The 21465-nt window shown below is 38.1% G+C and overlaps 1 protein-coding gene across 1 annotated transcript; it reads left to right on the forward strand.

Moving 5' to 3' along the window:
* The first annotated feature begins 271 nt into the window (after positions 1-271).
* mcm3 (minichromosome maintenance complex component 3) lies at positions 272-21222 on the forward strand. Its single transcript, XM_088624824.1, has 17 exons — positions 272-481; positions 2526-2638; positions 4607-4815; positions 6417-6547; positions 6648-6886; positions 7982-8090; positions 9101-9254; positions 9535-9666; positions 11184-11392; positions 12475-12649; positions 13565-13691; positions 14517-14667; positions 14982-15122; positions 16949-17055; positions 17572-17663; positions 18037-18118; positions 19894-21222. The coding sequence occupies exons 1-17, from the start codon at positions 407-409 to the stop codon at positions 20090-20092; spliced, it is 2445 nt and encodes an 814-aa protein (XP_088480950.1). The 5' UTR covers positions 272-406; the 3' UTR covers positions 20093-21222.
* Positions 21223-21465: the final 243 nt, after the last annotated feature.

Raw genomic sequence — 21465 nt, forward strand, 5'->3', positions numbered from 1 at the left:
CCTCTGAGCTTTGCCACTACTACTATGGCCGAGAATCTAGTTCCATTAACTCAGCTTCCTGCTAGACTTCCTCTTTCCTTTACATTTCGCGCGTTTGGGTTAGGAAGGAGAGTACTGAATTGAACGCACTGAATTTCATTGCCCAGCCATTGGCTGGCCAAAGGAATATACTATATTACCATGTATTGCAGTTGCTGATAGGACAATCCCTGCCAGCGCGGGCAATATGTAAATAAGGCAGCACTCTTTGTACCAATCATCTGTGGGAAATTGTGTGTGACGTAATCATCCTTGGCGGGAAAATACTGCAGTTTCTCAAAGACTAGGAGGAAATAGACTCCATTTGGGTTATTTTAAAACTTAATTGAATCAGTTTAACACTTAATTTGAAATATAATTTCACACAATGGCTGCCGAAGTCGTGGATGATAGAGAAATGAGGGAGGCCCAGCGGGATTATTTGGATTTTCTGGATGATGATGTGAGTAGGATTTAATTGAGCACAATTCAACCCTCTTACAAATGGGACAATTTGGGCATCTTTATAGATTGCTTTGTGATTTTTAGGGTAGAGGTACGCTGATTGCACTGTTTTTAAATAGAGGTATATGCCTTAATCTTATCTGGGTGAAGTACTATTGCAGATTACCAAAGAAGCTGCTTCACTATTACTGAAAAGTATTTGCAAACATGGGGACTATATGATCATTTTAGTGGCTATAAAACCCGATTAAACTATTGAGTATTAACTATATCGTACTGTTCCGAACCTGTATAATACCATACATTGTTTATCTAAAAGTACTGATAAAGTGATATTATTTTAAACACTTGCACATCTTAAAAGGTGTATTAAAGCCGTATTAAAAGGAAATATTTCCCCTCCCGAGTTGTTACATTTGGAACAGAAGACAAAGGACCTGCGTATAGATTAGTTAAAATCACCTTCGGCATACTTTGCTCATGTGGTTTAGTATACAAGCTTTTAGTTTTAAAATAACCTGTTTTAAAGACATTTTAAATTTATTTTACGAAGCGATCTATGAATACATTCTATAAAAAATGCAGAACTTTTAAACCTCGGACAACTCTTTAATTCTGCCGTTTTACGGTATCAGTCACGCAGTTGGTAAAATATATTTTTTTATTTTGAGAATACAAATCCTTTTTGTGTTTCGAAATGTGAAGACAAGGAGAAACATGGGTTAAAAATCGCGTAACCGTATTTTAGCTACACGTATAATGAAGCGAACAGTTCAACACCAGGCCCACAGAGCAGACGTGGTTAAAACTTATACTGATATTGGTAAAAATAGCGTTGAGTAAGGTGCACGTTTTTTACACCATGAATGAAATTTAGATGAGTTTCCTTTTCCTCTCATAAATTATTATAGCCGATAGGTTTTTACACATTTTCACAAAGTGTGATATTACACTCTTCTACCATTAATGTTTACCACGTGGTTTCCCCTGTTGTTTTTATACAGTCAATGAGGCAGGCTTCCGCGTTTGTTTGGTGAAGTCTTTTTAAAGTGTGGTCTCAGCACAACGTTCGATTGAAAGTCCAAAGACATTTAAGTGCACTCTAATGATATCTTTAAAAATCACCTCTCTTCGTTTCTGTGCTCATTAATCCACGAAGCTTTTAAGGGGTATCATCGACTTGTAACGTGCATAAGAATTATGATTTACATTCCAAACCTATTCCAACCTTCCCTTCCTGATCCTTAAATTTAAACAGTGTCAACAATGACACGACTGTGTTGAAATTTCCAGTTAGTTCAATATAGAGAGTGGCCAGGTTCTTTATACACTAACACCAGTCTTGCGGATTTTATAGATAACGTTTAATAACCTGTGTTGAAAAACTTTGGCCGCTCATCTTGGTTTTAGTATGTCGTCTTAACTGGTCATATAAATAATAGTTTTCAAATCATATGTTTCACACTTATTTTCCTTTGTGGTTCTTCAACCCCGCCAGTACCTGCTCTGTTTCTTCTGATTTCAGTGATTTAGAAAAAACATCAACATTCTGCTTTTGTGTTTCTAACTAGAACAAAGAATACTGAACAAAAAAGTCCTCGGAGTTCGCTAAGTTCCCTTGCTTCCCATTTGATTAGAATTTATTTTTTTGGTCATTTGTAATGTCTGTAATCATTTAATCCCTTTCTAATGTCATTTATTAACGTCCCCCTTTCTTCGTAGGGGTGATCTGCATTGCCAGGAGGAAGGTTTTCTCCATATTCCCAAAGTTCAGCTTTGGAAAGATGGAGATTTTTGTTGTTTCACTTCATCAAAGATGGTTCTATAAATAGGTTTCTTTATTAATTTCAGATGTTTTTGGGGGTTTAAAGTGTATTAGAGACCAATTCAAAAGATACTCATGCAGTTCTTACTCACGGTAGCTTGAAAAGATTGCTGTAGAGGCCTCAGTAAATGGCAAAATGTCTTGGGTGCCTTTTTTCCTTCTCGAATATTTCTCGTCAGCACATCGAGGTTTACCAGTCTTCCTCTTCTCTCTGCAGCAAGATCAGGGGATCTACCAAAGCAAAGTGCGGGACATGATCAGCGAGAACAAGTTCCGGCTGATTGTGAACATCAATGACCTGCGACGGAGAAACGAGACCCGAGCAGCACGGTGAGCCAGCCCCCTGATGAGCTGATATCTGGGTAGAACGAGAAAGACTGTCTGCGTTTGACTTGGATTGTCTATGTTCCAGGAACAGTCTCTAAAACCTGCCTTGTCAGTATCAGCAAGGTCCTAAATAAACTTTAGGCTTGCCTTAAAAAATTGAGACTATACTCTGATGTAGGGCTGGGCGATATATAGAAAACTTATCGATACTGATGTTAAGAATGTCTCACCGACCTAATTTTGCTTATGTCGGTATGTTTGGTAAAAATTTTCCCCACTGTGCGCTTTCATGAGTGGTACCCTTAAAAAACGACAACACCCAGTCGTCATATCCAGTCACATGCTTCTGCCTCGTCCAACCTTTGTTCTTCATTCAAGTGCCGGGCATGAGACAACATGAGCGCTAATGCTGAACCCCATTTAGGCAGTGATGACTCAAGTACAAATGAAGACGAGTTGGTATCTAAAAACGATGCAGTGTCGAACGTTTGGTCATATTTTGGCTTCAGCAAACAGGATACTATCAAAAAGAAGTGAGATGTAAACTCTGTCTGAAAACCGTTTCTGCACCTAAATGTAACATGAGGAACTTGTTTCATCACTTGAAACACAACCATGTCGTGGAATATGAAGAGTGCATGGCCAAAAAAAAGAGAGAGACTGAAAAGCGCACTCATGGCTGAAGTGATTCCACCAAACAGTTGTCTCTAACACAAGCATTTACTTATGCCACTCAATACACAAAAGATTCACGCAGATGGATGAAATAACTAACGCCATTACATACTACATAGCGAAGGACATGGTCCCCATAGCTACAATGGAACGTATATTTTTCTCAAATTAAGGTGCCTGACATTTACAAAGCTTTAATAGTTTCATATGTTTAAAACATGATCTTTCAGCATATCATGTAATCATATAATTTCAAGGGTTTCAAAAGAACTATTGTTAATTTATCAGCTTCAAGGTAAATGTGTGAAATTATTGTGATATTGATTTGAGGTCATATCACCCAGCCCTACTCTGATGTATTCTGATTTTTCTTTCTTGAAGGACAGCATCCAAGTCAACTTAGGGCTTTGTTCACACTGATCAGTCCATGTTCAAGTGCAGAGAAAAGTATTCCCTTCATGTCTGTAGTATAGTGAGTAGACATCGCGAGACAACAGAACGAGAGAGTAGAAGACGGGAATATATGGTGTTAATAAAAATGTCAAAAGAATATAAGAACAGCTCTTTATTAAGATACACAACAATGTCCTCTGAAACAGGCATTTCACCAGTGAAGGTAACAAATCTTGTTAAAACTAAACTTTTCAATTCGTCAAACTGGAAAACTCCAGTTTGATGTACAGTGCAAATATATTTTTCCTGAAAACGGATTTGTGAACATACAGTATATTATTTCAGTGTGTCTCACACCTGTCCTGCACAGTGAATTGTTGAATTAACTACAGTTTTGCATTGGACTATGCTGGGCCATTTTTTATAATCAGGGAGTGGGGGGTGTGCAATGGTGGATCTATCTCAGTCGGATTCCCTGAGTGAAATGGTGAACTATTGACCTTAAGTCAGTGATGTTGGTTTATTCCCACTGCCAGCAGGGAGAAGCAGAAACAGAGATGCACTTGGTGCTGCACTGCAAGAAATACTCTGAGATTAGACATATGTTCTTCCCTCAAATTACGAACCTCATCCCAGATTTACCCCACCTGCCAGAATCAGAACAGCTTTCAATCCTACCAGGGGAGAAAACCCAATTAGAGCTGTAGCCTAGTCTGTGATCTCCTGTTGAAGTCTGATGAACAGTGTTCAATAATATTGTGATTTCCAGCAATATCCAATAATATGTTTCTCGGTGAATGTTCTGTTACTTGTTTCTGCTTCAACTTCAACACTTCAACTTATCGGTCATGCCAGTAAAGCTCATTGACTTTGATGATTTGTCCTCCCCATCCCCACCTCTAGGCTGCTGAATAATGCCTTTGAGGAGCTGCTGGCATTCCAGAGGGCCCTGAAGGACCTGGTGGCCTCTGTGGATGCCACATATGCCAAGCAGCACGAGGAGTTCTTTGTGGGGCTAGAGGGCAGCTTCGGGAGCAAGCACGTCACCCCTCGTACGCTCACATCCCGCCTGCTGGGCAGCGTGGTCTGTGTGGAGGGCATCGTGACCAAGTGTGAGTCCCGTTACACTGTCGGGGGGGAAGTGTGACTATAATGTCGCTTTAGCCTTTTTGATTTTTACAAGCTGCAAATGTTAAGGGAGAAGCCTCAAATGGGCTCAGTATTTCACGGGACATTATTTAAGGCATATTAATACATAGGCCTTTAGAGGTCCAGATATTAGACTGTATTTTCTTTCTGACTTTGTACAGTGCCCTCCAATAATTGTGACACCTGTGTTTTTGAGAAAAATGTTTGTTTTCTAAGGCTTTTTTTTTCTTTGAATAAATTTTCCTCACTGAAAGGTTAGATTTCCTCTCATATTTTCAGTGTAAGATCAAGCCGATAAACAACAAAGACATTTTTTCCTCCAATAATTCTGGAGGACACTGTAAGTAAAATTTGTGGAAAAATGTTAACTGGGTTTATGTAGATTATTGTGTAGGATTTTGTCAATTAAAGCAGATGTCAAATTGCTCACTTTACGTCACCCCCTCTTTACTTTTTACTTTTAAATATCTTAATTCAGGTTCTAGTGTGTGTGTCTCATTGTCATACATTTTGTATAATTTGATTAGACCACTTAAAGTATAGAATTCTAGTACAATAGGAAAGGATGTGTTGATAAGTTTACTTGTACAATGTTGTTACTCAACATTGACCGCAGATGCTGCTAGTCTAACTCAACTTTCTGAACTATGGATTTGCAAATATTGGATGTCCCAGTTACTTCTGCTGTACACTTAGTGTCAGTCCTTTGCTGGCTGATTGACATCATAAGCATTTTGGTTCTATATTTGAACTTTTAGTTTTATCAAAGATTTGCACGGTTACAGTTTGGAATGTCTGGTGTTTGGATGTACCTTGTTCTAAACTGCAGAGTTTATAAATAGTCTAAATGTTCCCAGTATTCTGTTCTTTAGTTTTTATTTTTGTTACTTTAAACAGTTTATAATGCCTGTAAGTCAGAACGCAAAGATGTCAGGTCTGAAACACTTCATGGAAAAATAAATATATATTTACCCTGTGCAGAGATCTGACACATCTTACATACATTGTAACTCTTGACTGTGTCAATGTCATGACCTTCAGCAATTTACTCAAGGCCTACACTAGTGTTTTCTACTTTTATCATAACTTTATTAGTAATGCACAAGAAGCCAAGCTTATCATTTAGTAATTTTTAATTCCCATTGAAAAATGATCTAACAAGTCCAGGAAAACTGTACACTGTAAACAGATCTATCAGTACGCATTGTTAGTTAAAAACAACATCTTCAGTTTTTGTGAAGTTCACCATATAATTATTTTTGCATAAAAAAAGGAAATAAATGAGCAAAAATAGTTGACCAGTACAACAAGACATTTATAGTATATCCTGACAGGCACTAAAACGCAACAAATGAGAATTTGAACAATTGCAGTCTGTTGTATTCTTAATGGCTTTCAGTGTATTTCACTGGGTAAACCTATATAGGACTTTAAAGAGAAAAACATAATATTTTGCAAGTGTGTTTTAACTGTTGAATGTGCAGACTTTTGCAGCTTACTATTGTTTGTAGGATCTAAAGCCTTGTTAGTGTTCATCTATAATTTTGTGCTGCCCTCTCCTTAGGCTCCCTGGTGCGTCCCAAGGTTGTCCGTAGTGTCCACTATTGCCCAGCCACTAAGAAAACCATGGAGCGAAAATATACTGACATGACTTCCCTGGATGCTTTCCCCTCCAGTGCCATCTACCCCACCAAGGTTACCACTGTTTTTTCTTCACAAAACGGGACAAAAGTTAAAGACGTGACTTTGTTTGTGGGCTTTATGATTAAATGCAAGGTGTGTTTGGTATCTACAGGATGAGGAGAACAACCCTCTGGAGACGGAATATGGCCTCTCTATCTACAAGGACCACCAAACCATCACTATCCAGGAAATGCCCGAGAAGGCTCCTGCTGGCCAGCTCCCCCGTTCGGTGGACATTGTGCTGGACAATGACCTGGTGGACACGGTCAAGCCTGGGGACAGAGTACAGGTCATAGGCACGTACCGCTGCCTACCAGGCAAGAAGGGTGGCTACACCTCTGGCACCTTCAGGTACGAACACAGAAGGACAGAGTGTGGGAAGTACATGAATTGTTTAAGACAGTATGTGCCTAATGTGGAAGGGAAAATCAGAGATTGCTTAATGTGAAAACAAAAGATATTCAAGCCATTATTTATTCCGGCTGTGTTTGTTACTTGTTTTTGCTTTGTTCTCTGATTTACAGTCACACGTAAATCAGTGTGATCAGTATTAATGTAAAGAGTGCTGAAACAAAGCACCAATGTTTTGTGTTCTGTAGCACCGAAGTATTAATCACCGTTCAAAATTTGATTTATTAATGGGTTCTTCAGGAAAGGAATGTCTTGTGGAAACCATTTGTCAGACATGAAGTACATTCCACTAAAACTGCAGTTCAAAGTATATTAATGTCACTGTATAAGAAAACTACACTTCCAGTCTTAAATATTGGCCTTCTGTGTGGCAGACCCTTCCTCCTATTTAAGAAATGGAGGTACTTGTACTGACACTTTGCTGACACATTTTGCCCATTGCAGTGTCCCTTTACACACTAAAATGTGCCATTATTGTGTAGAAGGACAGCATTATGGTAAAAACAGTCAAAAGGTAAAAACAATATATGAATAGGTAGCAGTATTCTACATTTATAAACTGATTCTCAATTTCTCGAATCCTTGATTGCTTAATACTGTGTAGCTAGCTTTTATTTAGGTGAATAGATAGATGAAAAAAAAACTGATAGCTTATATAGACAATACTTTCAGCAGTGTAATTATTGTTGAGGGCTCCATATTTTGTTCTATCGTTGGTCTTTTTGCATGTTAGAAGGGTGAATCAGAGGCTGTTGTGCATCATGACGGAAAGCAATATATAAATGTAAAGACTTATAATAATCTAACAATTTTGAATTGTGTGTTCTGTGTGACAGCACTTAATATTGATAGACACAAAATCAAAATGATCATTCCAAGGTGTTTTTGCTATTATATTTTTCAGTCTAACAATAACTATACTACTATACCAATACTATATACTAATACTACTACAATACTATACTATTGTGTATTTTCCACTACATTAACAGGCATTCACTGCTAATATTTGCAACATTTTTCATCCTTGTCCAGGACCATCATGATATCTTGTCATGTGAAGCAAATGAGCAAAGAAGTGTCACCTTTGTTTTCTGCTGACGATGTGGCCAAAATCAAGAAGTTCAGCAGTTCTCGCTCCAAGGTAAGATCCCCAGTGCTCTTCTCCTCTCTTCTACCCACAAGCAGTGCAATTGGCGAACACATTTGGCCATGCCCCACGGACCACACCTACACCATCTACCTCATTATAATTTTATTTATTGCACATCTGCAGTCATTGTTTACATGTCTGCATTGTTTACATTCAAACTGTTTACTTGTACATTGTCTACTGTTTGTTTGTATATTGTCTTGAAGCACTGTCTGCACTTTGTGTTTTACATTTTTTTAACAATCGCGAGACTTTCTGTAAGTAAGAATTCCATTGTACCAGTTACATATGGCAATAAAGTTCAAGTTCTGTTAGCTCCTGTGCTCCGTCACAGTAACCAAACAAACCAGCCTGGTCACTGGCCTGGCTGGTTTCACAAAGCCTCAGGTGTGAAAAAAACCTAAGAGCTTAATCAACCAACAGTCTCATACTGTCAGCTTTAATAACATGACTAGGGAACTGGTTTCCCACTTTCAAGGGAACTGTGTGAAGAGACTTGTTTTCAGGTGCTCAGTGTAATAAAGAAAAGGCTTTTAACATAATTTTTTTAGAAAATTGGGGCATTGTGAAAATTAGTTTTATATAATAAAATAGTGCAATTTACTCTAAATCATCTGGGGTATTTTAATTTCTGTTCAGTCTTTAAATTCATAAATTCATGTGTGGGTCACTGTGTTAGCTGACACTGTTTAAATGTTGTCTGTGTCTGCGATGCAGACATAACAGCTAGATGTTGCCCTTTGTGGTAATTTAAAAGGCCTCTTGTAGTTCAGCTAGCAGAAGCTCTTATGCTAATTCTCCTAATTTTTATAGAATTATTTTGTGATTATGGCTGTTTTTTCTTGCTATATTTAAGGATTGTAAGGGAATTTTCAAAATTTTCATTTGTTTTGTCAAAGGTGTGTATTTTCCCAATTTATATAAAAAAGGAGGCAATATTGATTTCTGAGCTGGCTTGGAACAGCCTTTTCCTAACTCTGCTGTCTTCCTCTCCCTCTAAGGATGTGTTCAACCAGCTGGCCCGCTCCTTGGCTCCCAGCATCCATGGTCATGAGTACATCAAGAGGGCCATTCTCTGCATGTTGCTGGGTGGTGTGGAGAAGGTTCTGGAGAATGGATCTAGAATCCGTGGAGATATCAATGTGCTACTTATAGGTGCGGACCTCGTCGAATGAAAGATTTTTATCTAAACTGAAGTTGCTGACAGCAGGGTTTGTGTATAGGTATTCTGTATATTTACCAATTGAGTGTCAGTACCAGCGCACCACACCTTAGAAATTACTGCCAGTAAATTAAAACCATGATGCTGACATGCTTATGTCTTCTGTATACCTAGAGAGAAATGGAGACTAAGTGTAACTTCCTTGTAAGTTGCATTTCTTGCCTTTTACTGTAGGATGGTGAGACGTGTTCCTAACTGTACTGTCTTCTGCAGGAGACCCCTCGGTGGCGAAGTCCCAGCTCCTGCGCTACGTGCTGCACACAGCCCCCCGTGCCATCCCCACCACAGGCAGGGGCTCCTCTGGAGTGGGTCTGACTGCAGCTGTGACCACTGACCAGGAGACTGGTAAGACATCCCGCCTCTCCACTTTTCACAGGTTCACTGCTTTTCACTTGTGACTAGTCTGTTAATTTTCCCACGACAAAGGCATTAACACATCAAAGCACATTGTTGGCACACGTCCCTCGTCTTGTCAGTGTAAATTCACGTTAAAGGACGGACTTAGATGGGGAAAAAAATCTGAAAACATTTTCATGTGGCTTATTTTTATTCCATTCATGTGTAGCACATTTAAAAACTATTGATGAAGAAGAGCTGAGCATACATAGTGCAAAGGCTAAGCATTTATATATTTGTAACATGTAACATACTAAAACATAACCACTAAATTGTAACACGCATAATAAATCGGTGTTAAAATGAAGAAATGTTATCAGTTATCCAAGTTCTACATCTTTTAAACTCTTCCATTTTGAACAAAATTAATTGTTATATCAATTGAAATATCAATGATGTTTGTAGAAATCTGGCCTGGAGTCATTACTCCTGACATAGCTTGAGTGTATTTTAAACAGACACCCACTGTATGTGACGTATCAGAAATAACTGAAAGATGGAGATAACATTATCAGGAAAAGCCACTATGCCATAAGTGGAAATATTTTCTATGATTCCAATACGCTGGTAATAATCACTCATTAAAAACCCCTTCATGGTAATAACTTAGGGTGTTAAACCTCTGTTAACACTGCTGGTATTCAGGACCCTTTAGAAGAAGCACCTTGTGTCTTTCTTCTTCCTGTGTTCTATGGAAATGGCCCTTTTCATCACAAATTTAAAACGAATTTCAAACCCTCACTGAATTGAGCTCTGACTTCTTGCATCCCTACAATGTCCCACCGTCTCGATGAAATGTTTTTACAGTAATATGCATTTGGTTTTTCAAGGACTGGTTGTTGTAAAATTTATGCTTGCTTGAGTCTCTTCCCAGCAAGTTAAATTTACTTTAAAATCCTTCTGCTTATGTTTAAAGCTCTGCTGGCTCATCAGTATCAAGCTGATGTGTGTTTACTGCCCTACTCTTGACCTTCGGTCAGCAGATTCTGGTTTCCTGTGTGTCCCCACTGTTAGTCTGCAGTCTGTGCATGACACCCTTTTGCTATGGCCCAAAGCTCTGGAACACATCCCAAAACCAATCAGGAACTTGGCCACATTGGTTGCTTTTAAAACTTGCCTTTAATATTTTCAGAGAGGCTGTTCTTCTGTTTATCATCAGCATCTGTTTTTTCTAGCTTTTATGAGCATTGTACTTTGTTTTAGTTTTCTAAAACCCTTTTATACCTTATAATCTCAAATTCTTTGATTAAATAGTTTATGATTAATTCTTTCTGATACACTTTTGCACTGTTTCTGGTCTTGTCATCCTAGTTTATTGTGTTCAATTTAGTAACAAAAACAGAAAAGGTGCAGAGGTCTTTTTGTTTGTTTTGGAGCTAGTGAGGGAGCAGAGAAGGCCTAGAGCTTCAGGCATGTTTGTTGTTAAGTACCCCCTGGGCACTAGGAAACTGTGGTTCTCCCTGTAGGCGAGCGACGCCTGGAGGCCGGTGCCATGGTCTTGGGCGACAGGGGCGTGGTCTGCATCGACGAGTTTGACAAGATGTCTGACATGGACCGTACCGCCATCCATGAAGTGATGGAGCAGGGTCGCGTGACCATTGCTAAGGCGGGTATCCATGCCAGGCTCAATGCCCGCTGCAGTGTCCTTGCTGCAGCCAATCCTGTTTATGGGCGGGTGAGTATATCCATCGCCTTCTATCAGTGACGCAGTCTTCTAGGTGCATTTTTCCACAATTGTTTTGTGTTTCTAATTCCAGTCTTAGAAGCAGTTTGTGTGTTTTTAATACTGTTTTCACTTATTATTGAGCCACCAGTGGTTCATTATTGACACTAAATACTGTAATTGGTTACTTCGGAGTCACTTGTAATTTTAAAATAGCTTTTGATTTTCTTTCTCTTTCCTCGTGATCTCCTTTAGACTTGTAGTAAATGGGTTTCATTAAAAATGTCACTTTAAGTAATATTACATTTTGGCATACGCCTTAAATTAAATTAGAATAAATTAGGCCTGACTTATTAACCAAGCATAAAATAATTGGACTGCATAAGATTAAGAATACATTGTTTTTCTGAAGCCATTTTGCTATTTTTCTGGTTAAAAAACACAAACAAAATGAGGAGATGACAAAGTTCTTGTTATGAGGGACGGGTGGTTTGGTGGCATAGTGGTTAGCATTGTTGCCTTGCAGCACCGGATCCCTGGGTTAAATTCCTAGGGTGGTATCTGTGTGGAGTTTGTATGTTTTCTCCATATATGTGTGTGATTCATCCAGATGCTCCGTTTTCCTCCCTCAGTCCTAAAACATAGAGGTAGGTTAATAGGACTCTGGGAAAAATTGGCTCTGGTGTGAGTGAGTATTAGTGTCTCTGTCTGTCCAGTGTGTTTCCTGCCTTGTGCCTGTTGCTTGCTGGTTTAGTGACCATAGTTTCTTGTGTCTTCTGCAGTCCTGTAATATCTATAATGTATAAAGGTTTATCTTTTTTTCCATCTAGTTCTTTGGTTACATTCACTATGTGTTTTTGGACATTGTCATGCCATGTAATAAAGCACTGCCCAAAATGTTTGAAAGTATCTTCGTCCACATAAGCAGACACATTTTATGTAAGCTTCAGAATTTAAGCTGCTGCCATTTTTAGTTACTTCATTAATAAAGATGAGCAAGCCAGTTTCAGAGGTGGGCATACATTCATAATTTCACCGTACTTTATTCTGCATCTGGAGTGTGTTAACTGTTCTTCTCATTCGCTGTGTTCCAGTATGACCAATACAAGACCCCGATGGAGAACATTGGACTGCAAGACTCGCTTCTGTCCCGTTTTGACCTGCTCTTCATCATGCTGGACCAGATGGACCCTGAGCAGGACAGGGAGGTCTCAGACCATGTTATTCGCATGCACCGCTACCGCAACCCAGGGGAGCAGGATGGAGTTGGTAAGGAAACGCATTTCTCCATTGCTTGTTCTTTAAAGTTTTCACCTGTTTTCCCCAAACACTGGCTCTTTGGGAGTTCATTTACTTAATTTCATGGTTATAAAACCTATGTCATGCCCATGAATCGGTTCTGTTTAAGAAACCATTAACTAGCCGCTTGCATTTGTGATTTATCTCTGGAAAAACTGAGAAAATGGAAGTTATTTTTACATTTATTTTCTTTAGAAAATCAAGATAAAAATGTATTCTGAAGAGTGGCAGCAAATACATGAGAGGGAAGCTCCAGAGCATTTGGAGGGTGTAGGTGGTCCCTAATCCCCTGATCATTGTAAATAATGAATGAAATTTTAAGTAAACCTCTTGAAGAGGACCTTAAGGGATTTAAAGGACTCATAGCAATTTAATGTCCCATGCATTTATGACAATTTATTAAGGTTTAATTTGATAAAGTTGTATCAAGTTGGCAAGAACAAACATTTTTGTAATTGAAAGTGTGCTGCAGAGCACAATATATCCAGGTCTTTGTGCACTAATTCACCACAGTTGCTGTGTAAGACAACAGTCTCTTATAGTAGTACATTTTCAGATACAACTAAAAAACAAGCTATGGAGTAATGGGTAACTTTGTGAAGAGTGGCTAACAATGCTAGTTTCAATTTGGTATTACTTGAGTACGAGAATGTTGGACAGTGTTGTCTTACTATTCACCAGTGTAGCACTGTAGAGGTGTTCCAGTATTTCAGATCTGTTTGCAGTATGCCTCTTCCACATTCTATAATCATTCTTAGAGGTCAGTGTTATAAACGTATTAATTTTGAAATTATCAGCAATCAACAGATGCACAATTATGTTTTGAACCTGTCCCCTTGATTTAAATGATATATAGTCTCCGACTGTCTCCTGTTTCTCTTTCAGCACTGGCCCTGGGAAGTTCTATTGATGTCTTGGCTACTGATGACCCCAACATGATCCAGGAAGAGGATGAGGGGCTCCAGGTGTATGAGAAACACAACAATCTCCTTCATGGAACCAAGCGCCGCAGGTATCTTCTGAAGAGGTGGTGGGGCCATTTTCTGGCTGAACATTACAGGACATCACAGAACATTCCAAATGCAGGCAAGCTGCCTGCTAATATCAAGCTGACTTCTTGGGTCCATACTGAACCAGCATAATAAAACCTACCTTATCACCCTTACAATCCTCAAAATGATATTTCACTTCACAGTTTGGAAGCCCAACAATCTGCTGTCTTATGTCTGAATCATGCTAGCAAATTAAATATATTTTTAAAGAGGAAATATTGGTGTTGTTTCTCTAAAGTATACTAATGTTTATAATAGTGTGCTTATTTTTAGTCATATCACAGAATACACCGTAATGTATGGTTTATGTTTTGTACATCCTCCAAGTAATGGATGCAAGACTGAGCACTTGAATTTATTAATCTTTTATAACATAAGCTTCTTCTATACCTTGAAATCCTAAATATTTTGTGATGCGCATGCAGGAACTCCTAATAATTTTAACTGGCATCTTTTAAAAATGCATTCTCATATGCTATTGTGCAAAAGTCTCAAATGTTTGTCACTGTTCTACTCTACTCCGTTTCTTTATTTATACTGAAACAAGATTGTATGGTGATCTTGCACTAAAATTATAACCATTTAATTTTAAGCTAATGTATAATTCTAATAAATCTCGATTCAGGATACTGTATGCATTTGTATGTGTAGAGGACCTAAGCAAACAATTAACAGTTAACTAATGGAGCCTCCTGTTGTATTGTGTTGGGAGAAAAAATTGTGATGCAATTAAGGCCTTTGTACCCGAGGTTGTGCTGTGCTCACTGTGGTCATTTTTGATTCAGAGAGAAGATAGTGAGCATGGAGTTTATGAAGAAGTACATCCACGTAGCCAAAGTAATCACACCTGTGCTCACCCAGGAAGCAGCCGATCACATTGCAGAGGAATACTCTCGCCTGCGCAGCCAGGACCAGCTGAGCTCCGATATTGCACGAGTAAGTATGGGAATGTTTTGCTGCCGTTTCACTAGATTCAAACTTTGGTAGTCTGTTACTACTGTAGTCGGTTACTAAACAATACACAGGGTTGTTTGTTTTTATATCCACCACTAGAGACATCTGATTGTTAACCTGTGATGGATGAGTTTATTTTTTAGTGGCGTTTAAAAAATAACCTCCTTTCCAAAGTTAGAGTTTGTATAGTTGGGTGTTTTGTGTTTTTGTGTACAGAAGCAACCTGCCCTTTATTCTCATTAGAAGTCTCCTATAGCTAGACACAAGGCATGATTTGTTGCTTTATTCTTTGCCAGACCTCTCCTGTGACAGCCAGAACCTTGGAGACTCTAATCCGGCTGTCAACAGCACACGCCAAGGCACGGATGAGCAAGGTTGTCGAGCTGGAGGATGCAGAAGTTGCAGTGGAGTTGGTGCAGTTTGCCTACTTCAAAAAGGTGAGCTGATAATGAAGGGCTCTTTGTGTTGGAGACAGGACAGCCAGGATCAGTGGAAGTTATTGCAGTTTGAAGGAATGTGTTTCCTGTTGTGAAGCCCTGTTCCCATACTATTACATATCACGAGCTAACAGTATGTTGGAAGTCATGACCATGACATAAAACATAAAACATAAAACATGAGTGAGGTAAGTCCTTGTATATGTGTTGTGATGAACCATTGCACATGTAGTAACATGTATATGTAGTTTTTAAACATAGGCAGGTCCAGGCCAACAGACACACCAAATACCCAGCTGTAAGGTTTGAAAAACACCCTTGTGCCTTTATTTACAGTGCAGGGAATTCACCACACCCAAAGAAAATCAAAACACAAGTCTGTGCTCCTCCTTGATTAAACTCTAAACTTCTTGTAGTCAGTAACACAACTGAGCAGCTACACAGATTACCAGCACCATGCGTGCAATAAAGTTTCTCCCAGATTTCAAACACAACTTCCAAAAGTTCAAAACTCACAGATTCCTTTATCTTCAGTTACTAGAAAGTCCTTCCTCTGGTGAGTGGTATTTACAGAGGTTCTGTATTATATCACCTCCAACATCAGGCATCCATGCATCCTCTCCACCAAGCTTCTCCTTCCTGCTTTTTAAGTTACCTGAGCAATTGGCTTCCTGCAGCTGGTCAGGTGACAGTAGCAGCTCATTCCCCCAGAAGGTTCTGGGAAATGTGGTCCCTACTGGGGTTGTGCTATCACAGGGTCCATATACCACTAGCTTTTTAAAATGTAAAAGTGGGACCATTTCAGTTCTACACTGTCAGCATTTATTTTCCATAAACGTTGGAACTGAATGTTGCGTTTCTTTGTGAAACAGTAAAATAGATTGCCAGCTTTCATATACTTTGAAATATATCAAACTCATAATTCTTGAAAGACGATAGATATAGTTCCATCTGAGTCCTGGCTTGCTTAACTTTTATTTGATTAACTGGAAATATGCAACATTTCTGTCCTTACCTAAAAACATTTCGTTAGGTATAGGATTTAGTTTTAATCATTGACTTTACAAACTTGTTCCTATAATTACAGCATATTAATTAACAAATTCTTATGATATGGTTGGAATGATCCTTCATGGATAGTATGATTCTCCACAGTGAGAAATGCTGTAATCATTTGTGAAATAGTTCCATGTTGTTTCTTTTTGTGGGGAGGTACTAGAAACACAGGAGCAAGCAGGTGTATTCCAGATTTATGTCTCTGGATATGGGGTCCAGCAGGTAACTGCTGGTTGGATGTGTTTTACTTTACCTGGGTTTTAAAGCAGCATTGAAATATATAGTCAGTTGCTGTCAGTCGAGTACCTCAGATCCCCTTTGACCAATTTAACACTTGCTTTAATAAGTGCCTTGACAAGAGGACAGATTACTTCAGCCTCATTAATTAAATCAATCTTATCTTAGGAGATCTGTAAATTTGCCAGGGTGTGCAGGTGCAGTTTTTATAGGGTGCTTCCAAAGTTGTAAAATGTAAAATATATTTCTAGTTTTAATCACCCATCTTATGATCTTAATAATACAGTATAATTGCCAGATGCCCAAATCAGTTTCTGTATCCTGAATTCAGAATCTTTTATAGTCGTTACAGTTTGTTTTCTTTTTAACTGATAGCTTATACTGTGATGTACATACCATAAACATCTACATTGCAGCAGTTTGATGTCGGTACATACACACAAACTTGCATTTAATTGATTCCTTAATAATGAATTTTACAAATCTTTTTTATGTCAGTAACCTAACTGCCGGTCCTGATGTTTTTTCCCTAGGTCCTGGAGAAAGAGAAGAAGCGCTCAAGACAGGATGACGAAGACAGTGAAAGTGAGGATGAGGAGGATGAGAATGGCCAGGCCTCTCCACAACACAAGAGGAAAAGGTCAGAGACCCAGACTTTTCCCCCCTCTGTCACTATAAGCCATTTTGATCCAAGAATGTTAACTGTTTGTTGAGGAACCTCAGGGGATTGAATTTATAAGAATGGCTGGCTAGTTTGTGCCAGAAATTTAAAACATCTGTCTTATTTATCATGAACCCACTTGAATTTCAATGAGTTTAATGTGTTATTTGGCTTACTTCTCTCTTGACTGCATAGATCTGCTCAAATAAAAGCTGCTTTCCTGCAGAGAGCTATTTTACATCTTCTTACAGAAGAGAAAAGACTCTCGCATTTATAAAATATACAATTTGCAAAGCTGTGCCAGTCTTATTAAAAGTTAATATGGAGAAAAAACATCCTAAGAATGGAAGTTTAAAAGCAGCCTATTTTTTAGTTCTCAGTGTGCTTTATTTGGTGTGCTTAAGATGTTAGCCTGCTGAGATGGTATTGTCAACTTCATGATTATTTTGGAGAAATATAGTATGATTTCTCCTTTCATGCTTTATCCTGCTTTAGAAGCCGTAGAGCAGCTAGACGCCAACCTTCCACTCAGGGTAGTGAGTCATACGACCCCTATGACTTCAATGGTGAACAGGAAACTCCTGAAGGTAAGAACCCCTTCTTTGCAATGGACCTGATGCCATCCCTTTTAGCACAGGAAAGTGAAATATTATGTAAAATATGTAAGATTTGCATATTCAGTGGTGACCAATCTACACTGTGTTACACTTACTGGCAAAACACATTCTTTATAAAGATCTATGTGATATTTAGACACATAAAAATAACATGGTGGTACATAAAAAGATTATGCATAAAATGTGTCACTTTACTTAGTCAAATAAATCTTTATTATTGAATATTTGATAGTCTAGATACTTGCTATAGAATGAACCACAAGAGTAGTGTTATGAGAAGCTGATAAATGATATTCCTTTGAGATACACCTTGTGTACTCACTACAGTGGTTTCATCTTTTAGTTCAGGCCCACACAACAAAAGACCGGGATGAACCAATGGAAACTGCAGAAGGAGCAGGCAAGACTCAGCTGTCTGCTGACAGGTGAGTGTTGTTTTTATGTATTTGTTTAGAAGTGATTTTGTTGGGATTTTCTGAAGAAATTATATTTTAAAATTATTTTAACTGAATAGGCTCAATTGTCTATGGGCATTTTCTGGTTATTCTTCTTAAAAATATACTAAGAAAATTGTTTTTCAATATAAAGACATTTAATTGATACATTCTAAAATGTATAATTAAAAAAGTATAATTTAAATAAAATGAACCTATGTTAAGATTGTACAATACATCAGTGAGATGTCGTGTAGAAAATAGTGTACAATTTTAGTTATTACAAAAAATATTTTTATGTCATCATTTCAGATAAGGGTGACCTTACACTATCTAACGTACAAATGCATACCCCATACTGACAAGCTAAGAGAAATAATTTAGTTTTGAACACAGACAACTGCAAGGGAACCAGATTCAGGTATTCTAAAATGTTCAGAGGCATTGACAGAGAAGACACAAGTAGGAACCACAGGGAAGTGAATTTAAAACGGACAAGGATACACTTTTTGTTACACAAAGGTGTGTATGTGTGGTAGTCTAGAATAAGCTACCTGACAATGTTGTTGAAACAGATACTCTGTGTTGTGGGAAATCCTTCATCCAAGGAGCAGGACACAGTCTTTGTGGATTCAGTTGTTTTATTGAGCTCAATAATGACATCAACGCACGTTGGGTCTGCCCCGCAGGACAGACAAACTGCAAGGGTTTCCCAGCTCTTATATACAGTATGATCTCGGGAAGATGTTTTGTTTCACTGCTTCATGTGTATTCGTCTTGCCCTTTGATATGTAGAATGAGTTGACCAGTTGGTCCTGTCCCAAGTCCTGTCCTTTGATGTGTAGCTGTCTTTGTTGGAGCTGCTTAAGATATGTTAAGGCAGCCGATACATTACACAATGTGCTTGAATTAAATTGTTGTGTTGAATACAGATAAATGATATATATATTTTCCATCAATAATATATATATAAGTATGTTTTATGTTCTACTTCACTCTGGCATCTTTAAAAAAATACCAACCAAATGAGCTGAATGGGTCAAAGGACCTCCTTTCATCAGTGAGTTCTTATGTGCTTTTAAGATAGGCTATCCCTTTCCATTGAACTGTACCATAAGAATATACATTTTAATTGTTAGGTGATGTTTTTTAACAAAGTGGTCAGACCATTCTCATCCCTGTTGCTAAGGTAATTGTTTTAAAGTGGAAGTGAACAACGTGGATACATATGAAACTAAATTATTTTATTTTATAGCCATGGCTTTTATTTAATAAAATAATTGTATTATATTTAGATGAGAAATTTATAAGTGATAGGCTGTTATGGCGGCCTCTAGTGGTCTAGTGGCCTGTGGTCATTGCATACATCACTAGGCATCCTACCATACAACATATACTAATACATGCTACAACTAGAACATACCTTGACCTGATGTTAGCAATAACTAACTGATTTGTGGGGCCTTTTCATCATGCAAATAGTACCACCCAATTAGATATCCATAGTATAACTGGATCAGCATTACACTTATTGTTAGAAGTGGTTGAAAACAAAGACCAGATATACCCATGTGTCTCAGTTTCTACAGATTTCAGATCATTTTCAAAGAAGCAGAAACCTTTGAAAATTCTGTGCAGACATGGGGTGTATTTAATGTTTTATGCTTTACATTATAAAGGAATTTCTGAATTTGCTAATTAAAAGAGTGAGTGTGCATTGGAACAGTGTGTGAATAGTTTGAATACTGGGTCTTCCGTTTTGTCAGGTTGAAGCAGTTTAAGGCAGCTCTGCTGGATGCCTTCAAGTCCGCACACGCCCAGTCTATCAGCATGCACAGCTTGATGGAAGCCATCAACAAGAACAACGATTCCCCCTTCTCGCAGGATGAGGTGGGCGCTGCTCTCGACCGCATGCAGGACGACAACCAGGTCATGGTGTCTGACCAGATCATCTTCCTTATCTGAGAAAGCTAAGCGTCAGAACCAACGGGACGGCAATTGCATTTAAATTCATCCTCTATTAGGACTTTGTGTTTTGAAATCTGCACCCCTGTAAAATTTCAGGATGAATATTTTAATTCCTTAAGGAAAGAACACATATGCATAGTCTTGCTGTTCTTGGGATTTTTTTTGTTCAGTTTTATTGTTTCCAAATTTCAGCTTACCTGAAAAAGTGTTGAAATTTGAGAGAACATTTACTCATTAGGAATCCACAGCCACAGTGTGGTACCTTATTTTGGGTCGTGCCTGTTTTCATTGCTATCCATATTTTGCACAGCATTGACCAGCCTCGGAGCTTTTATGTTCATTATTTTGTCTGGATGTATTGTCAACTTTTTTAAAGTTACAATGTGTTCATTCACACTGTCCATGCAGGACATGGAGCGAGAGAATGATGAGGTATCCCAAGTTTTCAATTGATTGTACTTGTGAAAATGTGCCACAGCTCTCCATGAACACACCTGATCCTAGTGAAAACACGCAATTCTGTGGACTGTCTGCCTGCCCTGTTCACAGAACATACATGTGCCTTCATGTCTTCATGTGGTACTGAAATTATTTTAAGATATTCATGTTTTTCAGCATGCAGTGTTTTCTGAAAAAACAAGTTCTTTCAAACATCCATTACTTGTTTCTCCCTTGTGAAGTCTACAAACATGTTCCTGTTCCTGTTTCCACATTTGGTATAAAACATTCCGGAAATCCCTGCTTCCTTTCACATTTGTGCACAATTTTAATTTCTGAAGCAGTCACGCAAAGTAACATACAGAAATGTGAATTATTCTGTCAAAGTTTCTCATTGCCATAACTATTAGCTCTTTTTGTTTAGGTATACTGAAGCATTGATTTAAAGATATTTAGTGAATGCTTTTCTTCTCAGTACTTACATATGCTATTACTTTGCCATTAAAGTATATGGACTTAAAGGTAAAACATGTTCAAGTTAATCTTGTTGGCTGCGGATGAGAATTTTACTTGTAAATATTTAGCTTTTTTGTTTTAAAGCCTTTTAAAGTCTTAGGAGTGTTAAAAAATCCTGATTTTTTTTTTCTTGTTGGACAATTTGTGATTAAAATTGTTTACTTGGAAAATCATGATTTTTGCCTTTTTCTATTTTATTTCCTTTTTCACAAAAAATATCCAGTATAACCTTTTAGAAATATTAGGATTACAAGTTCCAAATGAACTTTGCAGTTCCTGTTTACCTTCTTACAAGAAACTACTGCTTGATACTGTCTGCTTAATTTATTTTCTGTTGGGAGAAAAACATAATTCAAACTCATCCGTCTTTGGTGACAACCACCATTATACCCTCACTGAGTGTATATAGGCTGATC

This window comes from Lepisosteus platostomus, chromosome 3 (genome assembly GCF_059453375.1).
Source record: "Lepisosteus platostomus isolate fLepPlt1 chromosome 3, fLepPlt1.hap1, whole genome shotgun sequence".
NCBI lineage: Eukaryota > Metazoa > Chordata > Actinopteri > Semionotiformes > Lepisosteidae > Lepisosteus > Lepisosteus platostomus.

Bases quoted from the DNA above. Each gene is read 5' to 3' on its own strand.
- mcm3 (XM_088624824.1), top strand. From the start codon at position 407: ATGGCTGCCGAAGTCGTGGATGATAGAGAAATGAGGGAGGCCCAGCGG. The intron at 482-2,525 runs GTGAGTAGGATT...TTCTCTCTGCAG, and splicing joins TGGATTTTCTGGATGATGAT to CAAGATCAGGGGATCTACCA. The intron at 9,667-11,183 runs GTAAGACATCCC...TTCTCCCTGTAG, and splicing joins GACCACTGACCAGGAGACTG to GCGAGCGACGCCTGGAGGCC.